Source organism: Saccoglossus kowalevskii, chromosome 3 (genome assembly GCF_978046115.1).
Source record: "Saccoglossus kowalevskii chromosome 3, keSacKowa6.1, whole genome shotgun sequence".
Lineage (NCBI taxonomy): Eukaryota > Metazoa > Hemichordata > Enteropneusta > Harrimaniidae > Saccoglossus > Saccoglossus kowalevskii.
In genome coordinates, this window is record NC_140643.1 from 24,360,604 (window position 1) to 24,371,482 (window position 10,879).

At 36.6% G+C, this 10,879-nt stretch overlaps 1 protein-coding gene across 1 annotated transcript; it reads left to right on the forward strand.

Annotated features, from left to right (window-relative positions):
* Positions 1-230: 230 nt before the first annotated feature.
* LOC100367042 (calcium-activated chloride channel regulator 1-like) lies at positions 231-7,458 on the forward strand. The gene is made up of 11 exons (XM_002730396.1): positions 231-383; positions 1,978-2,272; positions 2,571-2,854; positions 3,283-3,525; positions 4,254-4,478; positions 4,865-5,161; positions 5,314-5,553; positions 5,891-6,167; positions 6,348-6,518; positions 6,633-6,857; positions 7,055-7,458. The coding sequence occupies exons 1-11, from the start codon at positions 231-233 to the stop codon at positions 7,456-7,458; spliced, it is 2,814 nt and encodes a 937-aa protein (XP_002730442.1).
* The last annotated feature ends 3,421 nt before the right edge of the window (positions 7,459-10,879 follow it).

Consider the following 10,879-nt stretch of genomic DNA (forward strand, 5'->3'; position numbering starts at 1 on the left):
AATCCTTGATTGCCCAATTGATCTTTAAATTACTGTCTTCGTATGTAGTATATCGTATTTTTAGACAAATAACTGCCTTCGATGGATTGTACATCGTGTACAAAGACACCCCCGGAACAAATAATTATATATAACGACACCCGTAAGCAGCAGCAATTTCAGTGGGGCATACCAGACACAACAAGTCATCAGTTTGTAGAAAGAAGAACCAGCGATATCGTGGTAACACAATGATGCGAGCCAGTGTTATTTTTTTATTCTATTTTGCAATTTTTGTTCACTGTCGTAATCCCGTTTATTTGGAAAATAATGGATACGGCACAGTACTGGTGGCGATACATGAAAGCATTGAGGAAGATCCTCTGTTGATTGAGCGAATCAAGGTGAGTAGCGTTCTAGGATTTTGTGTACACATACGTACATCAACGATAAGTATGATTGCAAATCTATTTTTAACATGATTCCATGGAAACAGCAACAGTGTTCAGCCGATAGTATTCCGATCGTATAACTAGTGAGTATCACAGTGAAATCTACATTTCAGGTTTTCAGTGTTGCTTGTGCGTGTTTGCTGGTCACTATGAATGGTTTCAATAATGAAGACCATATACTTCTTTGTTGTCCCACAGTCCCTCTATCTATATATGGCATACACTGTTTAGTGTTTTCTACGTTCACAATCTGGCATCAAGATCGCACACATCGTGGGCTGAAAAAATATGATTTTAGGGTACTTCAGAGTTACCGGCATTGTTTGATGAGTATTGATTGAACAGTGGCCTGCTGTGAGTATGCGCAGTGGTTTGTATGAAATTAACTCGTGATTTAATACTTATTATTAAACCAGTAATATAAGACCATGAGTTCTTACATACAAATAATATTAAATTAAAGAATGCACGCCGTTTGAAATTAAACTAAAGTATTATGTCCCTTTCTTGAAAATCAAACTAGATATGTCAACTCAGCTATTAAATAAGTTATTATTTTCAGCTGACGTTAGTTTTATAAATTAGTATAATACAAGTATTATGGTATCATTTTTTCTGTATATTTTTACACACTAAGCGAATAAGTGTTAGACGATGGGGGAATTTCCCGCCTACTGTGACCCATGGCAACGCACTGTTTATAAATCTACGTCACCCAGGCAACGTGGGGATGGTCACAACTATTTTGTCGGCACGAAACTATAGTTGCTAGGAGTGTTCCTCCAAAGTACTTGATATAAACGATAACGTAATGTCATTAATTATATAAAACACAGCACCAAACGCTACAGTAACATATATAACAATGCTTGTGTACCACCTTCCAATAGGTTCAGTTGTGCAATCTAACATCGATGAAACATTTCAAATTTTAATTATTTCATCAACATATTAAGCAAAACTTTTTTTTCTTCAATCGATTGTAAGTTTGCACAAGTAGTGCTCAATTTTGCACTCATTCAATTACAGTTTTATCCAGCACCAAGTTGGAACCGAGACGTTATTCATATTGTTTATAGTTTTGACCAATACTATTAACTATCAAACTGTGTATATACGATGATTTCTTAATTCCTTCAATACAAATTATTAAAGTTTTTATTGTTTGACCACGATACAACAATTAATAGACATTTTATTTTCCCGATTAAATAATATTCTAAATGTGAAATCAAATACTAAATCAGGATGATCTTTTTCGGTTCTACTGAAACAACTCACAATAATATTATTGTGCAGCTATATTACTGTACTTATTTATTATGCATACTTATTATGCATACTTATTATGCATACTTATTATGCATACTTATTATGCATACTTATTATGCATACTTATTATGCATACTTTTTTGTATCCTCCTAATAACCTCATATTATCATCTTGAAGGTATTATATGTACACTATCGCTATTAATCAAAACTAATAATCATTATGTAAAAATGTATATTATTTAATTATGTATAAAATTATAATTTTTTGCAGGAAATATTTACAAGCGCATCTTCACATCTTCATGTTGCCACTAAATACTACACGTACTATGACAGTATAACAATCCTCATACCAAAGACTTGGAGCGATGACCTGAAACAAGCTGCAGCGACTACGGAAAGATTTGATCTGGCTAACTTCATAGTAGACCAACCGAGTTCAATTCACGGCAATAACCCTTATACGAAACAGTTTCTTAAATGTGGAGAACCGGGGTTGTATGTTCATCTGACGGAACGGTGGATCAAAGACGAGGAGTACAGCTGGGCTTTTTGGGGTGACCCAGGTAAGCTATATGCGATTGCCAAAGGATCATAGAGGCAAATGGCCGTCGAGATCTCGTTGAGCGCGATAGAGCAGCGAGACTTGTTTCTACCCCTTAAATGGTACCATAATCTCCTCCATCATCGCGTCCACTGTTCCCTGTACCTATATGTAACCACGATATCGTGAACACTGTAGACACTGTTAAGTGACAAAAAATAAGTCTCGTGGCGGTCACGCTCTCGCTCTCCGCGAAATTTTGACAGTCATTTGCGTCTATGTTATAGACATTTTTAGCAATGATTATCTGGTATTTGCAGGAAAGGTGATTGTACACGAATGGGCCCACTTACGATGGGGTGTGTATGATGAGTACCCTACACAAGATAACGAGCATTTCTATTATGACGAGAACGGTCACGTGCAACCAACCAGATGTTCCGAGGCAGTAACTGGTCAATCGTTTGATATATACAGCAGAGGGAAAGAGTGTAACACAAACCCATCAGACGGCGTCATGCCGAGTTCTGGATGCAGATTCATCCCAGATCTAGAGGACAACGTTGCCACGGGATCGTATATGTATACAAGCGCGATTGAATCGGTGAGTGACATTCCATATTCACTTCGATGAATCAGCTGTGAATAGATGATAGATGTCAAATTAGGTCTCGATCATTTGAAATCATGTGGGATGAGCGGAATATTGGTTTAAAAACTAATTGCAAGCTAGGCACGCAAAGATTTTCAGGGAAAAATATTGGCACATTCAAGACAAATGAAATGTACAGATAAGACAACGTGAAGTAAATGCAATAGTCACACTCTTCCAGCAACCCCCCATGCTTTCAAATGTTTGACCCCTTACGAAGATTAATTATATCAAAGGTTAGTTGGTTATCACTCAGGTCACATAAGGTTATCATGACTGATAGTTGCATTCAGTAGCGTGGTGTCTTCCAGTCAATGTGGAAAATGGCACACAAATCCTTCATAATCATATTGTAATCATTATTATATTGAATATATCAGATGGTGACGTTTTGCCACAATGATGCCGAAGATTCTAAGTCAAGACACAATCGCTTAGCTCGAAACAAACATAACAAACAATGTTGCTACCAGAGTGTATGGGAAGTAATGCTACAACACACCGACTTTGAAGAAGGAGACAAACCAGCTGTCGATATCAATGTGATGCCGTCGTTCTTGGTTGTGCAAGAAACTGAACTGAGAATCGTTCTTGTGCTGGATATATCGGGGAGTATGGATAGGGTAAGTACTGGAGTTTTCAAGATGTATGTAGTATTATGCACACTCTGCATTACGTAGATGGAGATAGATCTACAAGAAAGTCAAAAGGAAAATTCACTCATATACAGACTTTGGCAATTCACTTACATACTTCATATTCATTGGTATTTACCACGTATATTTAGTGAAATCCAACATTACAACGTGATGTAAACGGCATCTAACTAAACTCATCCATTCAACCAAAGCATACGTGGCGATCCTGTAATACTCTCGACTTTGGCATTATTGGCAATTGATAACAGATCGAGTGTGCGTGGTGACCGTATTGGTGGGGACTATACAAATGCTAACACTGACAGTTTTTTTTCTCCAAATAAAATTATACAAATTATTCGACAAAGATACTGCGCGCTTGTGGAGCGATATAATTATGAATTTGGTGTTTGAACTTGTTTCAACTTGTTTGAAGTTTTTTTCACAAACTATTTGTGCTCGCCAGTCTTTAGCGATTTCCGTCTATCGTGGATTTTCCCCAGGTATTTTAATATGTTTTTCGTTGATTGCTTGCCATATATCCCCTTTTATGAGTGATGAATGTGGATACTTGTAATATGACTCATGAATTGCAAATTAACATTCTATCAGAGTTCGGAAATATAAAATATGATTTCACACTTCACACAATTCCAACAAATATATTTTTATTATTGTAGTTAATCCGTTCTACATTAACTCTGTTTTTACAGAACGATCGATTTGAGTTAATGATACAGGCAAGTACCAAATATATAGGCTACACTGTACCCAGGGGTACATGGATTGGTATCGTAGAATTCGACAACACGGCTTCTATTTTGTCTTATCTTATACAAATCGATGACATGGAAACTAGACAAGAGTTAATTGACCTGTTACCTGACGGCACTGGTAGTGGCACTAGCATCGGGAGTGGTCTGGAAGCTGGGATCGAAGTGAGTGTTATTATTGAGAGATCAGTTGTACTATTATTTAATGTACGCATTGACTTTTTCAACAACATACAGATTCACAATTCGTAATACGCAATGTAAATGTATGAATAATACGTTCAATTGGGTGAAAAAAGTAAGTATTTTAGTTTCGTCATTCAACTTGCTGTTTCTTAACGCAATATTTTGCCTTAAAAAATATTGATCAGATAGAGCCATGAAATTGACTTGACTATCTCTGCCGTTCTTCCAAAAAACTCCTTTGAAATCCAGATTGTGATTATAATACCCAACAGTTGTACCACTGTACCGTAGATGTGATGAATGTTTTAAGAAAATGTACGCTATAAATGATATTGTCATGACAATTAATAATATTTTGTCACCAGGTATTAGAAGAAGGTTGGGAGACTCCTGCTGGTGGAATTCTGTTTTTAATAACAGATGGTGAAGAAAATACTCCACCGTTCATTGATGACGTAATCGATGAACTTGTTGAAAAAGAAATTGTAGTTGACACCCTTGCTCTGAGTGACGAAGCCGATCCTGGTTTGGCCGAACTGTCAGCAGAGACTGGTGGAACGGCTTATTGGTATTCAGAAAGTGACGACTCAACAGCACTGCATGACGCTTTTACGGACACCATAACTAGCCGAACCAGTTCCAGTACAGACACGCCGGTACAGGTCAGTACAATACAGTAGTCTCATGCGAACATAGTAGTTATCTTGTATTACATAAATGACTATCATGGAAATGTTTTGACATGGTAGCGTAGTTGTTGCTGTATCAATCTCAATTTTAAACAATATTGCATAATTGATTATTGTTATTCCAGTTAACCAGTTATAAGACTAGCATCGATGCTGGCGATATCCTGAGTGAATACATCTACATCGATCCTACCATTGGAAGACACACAGTTTTCTTTATATTTTGGGATTTCAGTGGAAACATACCCGTGGATGTTGTCATTAAGGCTCCGGATGGCACTATTATTGTAGATGGAGACAGCGGTGAATACTATAGAGATGATAGCACTCATACCATTATTATTACAATTAATGGTGTTGCCCAGGTAATATGTAGTACACATTGTTTTATACATAGTAGTGTGTGTTATCTACGCCATGCATGGACTGCTTCATTCAGAAAAGATCTTCTAGCTTGTTTTTACAATCGGAAAAAGTTGATCTAACAAATGACACTGTACAATGCCGCATATACATAGATATATCTATATATCTGTTATGCTTCAGTTTATTCAACGCAATTTCGCTTTTAACTTATGTCTTCTATATGTTCTTCAATACGTTTCAGTTAGTTTAGTAGACTTGTTAATACATGCAGTAACAATGTTATAATTATTGTAAAATCTGCTGACTTACCGTAACTGTATGTGTCCAATCTTTCAGTCTGGACAGTGGACATATGATATTACAAACACTGATACAGATGATCAAACCGTTGAAGTTTCCATCGAATCTAAATCTGTGGATTCCAGTTCCTATCCACTACGTTTGCAATCTACTGTGGGGAGTGAATTGATTACAGAATCACCACCTCTAGTAGTTATATACGCCGAGGTATTGAGGGGTTATGAGCAAGTCCTTGGAGCAAATGTCATTGCTACAATTGAGAGACCGAGTCCATTCCAATCGATCGACCTAACACTGTTGGATAATGGTGCAGGCAAGTATTACGTTATTATTATCACCAAACAAATTGTATTTACAGCTAGTATAAGATTACGTTGACTTTGAAAATATATGCGTACCACCGATTCAATGTAATTACTGCAACCTTAATACCTTTGATATACCAACTGAATAAAAACCAAATTACATACATGCTTTACATATCGTAACCTAGGGTCTGATATCACAAAAGACGATGGAGTATACTCCGCTTATTTCATCGAATTTGTCGATGCCAATTGTGAGCAAGCTTGTCGCTATGGGATACAGGTTAACTCAGATAATACGGATGGCGAGGCTTACACCAAAACCACATCATCCACCGGAGCTATGCCGACTGACTATGGTGAGCAGAATATCAACTCACATTCAAGATAGACATATTTCAAAAGCTCTTGATTTATTTGTTATAAAATAAGTATTAAATAAATATACCTATACTTTAATGTATGTTCAACAGGTGCAATTCCCGTTGAGGGCGACCCTAATCTAATTGGGGATTTTGGTAGAGTGACTTCTGGAGGATCCTTCCAGGTTGACGATAGCGTCCACATTCCTGGTATAGGTGATGATCCCTACCCACCATCGAGAATATCCGATCTAGAAAGCCCTACATCGGACTATGACGAGCAAACCATAACACTACATTGGACTGCAGTGGGCGATGACCTCGACCAAGGAACAGGTATGCAACTATTAATTATTAAGTTACCGTGCACTGCATTAGATATACAATTATGGCACTAGTAATTATTGTATAACTAGTATTTGTTGTGCTATATATATTCAATATTTATCAATAGAAAGTATTTGTTTTTGAAAAAATAAACATAGGTAATGATTTATTCTAGCCATTACGATTGTCACCATTTACCATTTCAGCTCACTACTATGACCTTAGATATTCTACGTCATTCAGTGATATTTTGGATAATTTTGAAAATGCTATACAGATCACCAACAAAGACTTGATCTCCGGCGATGTATTGTCTCCATCACCTTCTGGTTCCTCAGAAAACGTTACAGTTTGGCTTGCAACGAGCGGAACTGGCACAACGTATTACTTTGGTGTACGTGCAGTGGATGAAGCAAACAACAAGGGCGATGTTTCAACGATAGCTCAGAACACAATAGTGCCGATTCCTTCGAGTGGGTTGGCAGGGTGGGAGATATTTCTCATCTGCTTAGCATGTATTACTGTTATAGCCGTAGCTGTTTGTGCCATCTTATACATGTATTGGCAACACAAAGAGAACACTAAAGTTGGCGTGGCAGACAAGGCATAAATGAGTTTCTAATTATTCGGTCTAGATCTTTCCTTAACTAATTGATAATACTAATCAAATTATTAAGTAAGATTAACATTATTACGGTACACAGATTTCAAGTAAATATTTATATGTGCAGAGCATCTATGTACCAAGCCAAGTGTAACTAAAGCCTTATTAGTGAATCTTGACGTATCAGCGCTAGCGGAACAGAAATACGCACACAAATGCACATACGCACGCACACACATGGGTAACTGCAACGAACTCACATTTTGTGTTCCAAATGAGGAGGGATACCGTACCACATGATATCAATGAATCTGTGGTCACTTATCAGTTCTTAAAATAGCTTCATAATTTTAAAAACTAAAATATATAACCGTTTTGAAAGATGAACATGACATTATTTTGATAATTTTTCATGTATATTTCCCCGTTTTGTAACTATGTAGTGTATGTATTTTGACAGCATAAATTTTAGATATATTTTAGTGCTGGTATAGTTTTTTGCACATAATGAAGATCGAGTAGTACATGCCATCTGATGATGGTAATCATTTTGATTTTGAACAGATATTATACAAAAGTCCACCCCAACAGAGACTCAGTTTCAATGCGTCACTTGGGCTCATTGCACTATTTTGCATCAGTTGACAATCTCCTCTGAGGGTCACTAACATTGTATGTTCACTGCTGTTGGGTTTAAAATTTGTTTTACGTCGAATAAAACACAGAATGTAACACTCTGTTAGATGGCATCCTGGTACCAAGTTTCAAACAGAACTGGATGCATTGCACAAATATATAATTTGAATGATTTCTTGAGCAGTGACTGATTTGTATTATTTTATCAGAGGTTTGGCAAGGTGGAGCTACATCATATTAGCTCCGTGAATAAATGTTGTTTATCTGTTATTGTTTATGTACGGTCTGATGTGGTTTTACTAACAGTAAAAGTACGGCTACGAAGTCGAGAACGGTAGGTAACGGCCTGTTTGGAGTCGAGGTTCTAGTAAACGTTCAAGGCCTGCAAAGATACATCACTTGCCTGAATGGAACGTTGACATTTGTTTCTTGTCCAATCATATTTTATGATAAATAAGCCTGTGAATCCAAAATTTAATATTCACGGTGCATAATGTATTACATATATTTTGATCACAGTGCGTTCACACGGAGTAGATCATTTGGTATAAATAATGGTCAAGATGGCCTAATATTAAGTCTTGGTTCGCTCCACACATGTACAATGTATTATAAACATATTAATAATATTTGTAATATAATCCGAGATGCTTAAGTACAATATGGTCTATGAACTGAGTATGTGTATGCACATCTTGGCGTGGAGTTTATGGGAACCCAGCACGGCGGCTATGGAGGAACCGTTATAAATGTTTCTTCAAGCAACGGCGATGAAACAAGGGAAATCCCTGGTTGTTTTCGCATGTACAGTAACAACCACTGCACATGCATATATTAGTGGTTTTGACTTGTCATCTAAAATTTAATGTTGTGTGTTCTACAAAAAGTGTAATTTTTTTAGTTTATGATAAAGCGTAATCCGATTCAGTCTACAGTATGGAGTATCAGTCTCAAAACTGTTGGCACCAATGTTTGCAATAAACATAATGCACGCTTTTTGTAGGCAACAATACATTGGCAACATGTAGGCTTTTCTGTTTATTCTAGCTTCTCATCGAACAGTGAATAGACACAAGCGAAACACAGTGTTTGTGAACTTCCATCATGTACCTTCAAATACTAAAATCAGTTCGATTCGAATCTTACCCCAACATAAATATAATATAATATTTGCTTAGTATATGAAGTTGTTGGTTAGTATCATACTGAAAAATATTGTAACTACGAGTTCAAACTAATCATATCTATGCGGTTGTTGTTATGCCATTCGTGTTGTATTGTTTATCCATAATTGCAAAGAGTAATGGGATCGTTGGTGGCGCTCGACCACAAATACAATTTCTTGAAGGATCTCTCGGACGGAGGGTGAGTTGCATGTAGTATTGTCGTAAAACGATAGAACATTTAGACCAATATAACTTTACAGAGAAATGAATTATGTGGTAATACTAACTTAACTATGACTCGAATTCTTTTGCTACCCTCTAATGCAAAACACTATTCGCTTATTGTCAAATAAAACTAATATAATATAGTGAATATAGCGATCTTTTTTGTTCTTTTCTCTCCCCTTGGTTGCATGTAAAGTTAAAAATTTGTGAAATAAATTAAAACAAACGTGAAACGAAAACAACGTTACATCAAGACAAACAGTGACAAGGTGCTAAGAAAGGTTGAGATGAGATTAAGCTCACACAATGGCGATGTGACAGGCACGCTACCTGGTACACGATGCCTGTCATTGGCTTCCGAGTTATTCATGAATATTCATTATGTGGATGTTGTGCATAGTTCATACCTGCCACAATTGCAGTATGCACATTTATGAGAACAATGACTACAAATTCAAACAAAATTTCAACGCCGCCACGTGCACGTGTACTGAATTCACTCGCAGTATAATAAACGTTCCTGGGTTTTTATAACATTTCATTTGACAATGTGTGTCTGCAATTGGAAATAAACTTAGATAAATTAAGTTATCACCACGAAATGAACGCATCGGATAGACAGAAAGTACCAAGTTTGAAAAACAGCTTCTCATGTACAAAAGAAATCCGTGTTTGGAACGTCGGAAATATTTGATCATGTATTATAACATTAAAATGGCCGCAATTGGCCCTCTTGACCTCACGTGCATGTGCACACTTGTGACACCACGTATAGTTAGAACATAGTTGAATTCATAGTTAAATCTGCCAAAAATATAGATCTGGAACAGTATTCACTAAATCAAAATGACCACCATTCAGCCATTTTGAACCTGATCTGAAAATAATGTACAGCAAAGTCACACAATGCCCGACGCATGTATACAATTATATCAATATATCAATCCATACACGACCGAGATCCAGGATTGCAGAAATGCTTTAGATGGAATTTTAACGTTAAAATGCCACTTGATCGTCAAAAAATGATGATGTGTGTAAAGTTTAAACATGGCCTGTCAGGGCATGTCAGAGATATAGCCATGGATACCAATTTGTTAAAACAAAATTGCCCGGCACCAGTCGGCCATTTTGAATCACGTAAATCAGCGTCCCATACTGTTCAATCAATGTACATAGTGAAACATATGTCTATGTACGACCGAGATTCAGACCCTCAATTGCTGAAATACTTGATATTTTTTACCATAACACGGTCGTCATTAAGCCATTCACTAAACTAATAGATGTACATGTGTGTAGTATGATGATGAATATATAGAGTTTGAACAAGACATGTGAGGGAATAACTTTCGTTAAACCAAAATGATAAAAAATGATAAACTCAACAATTAACCTTC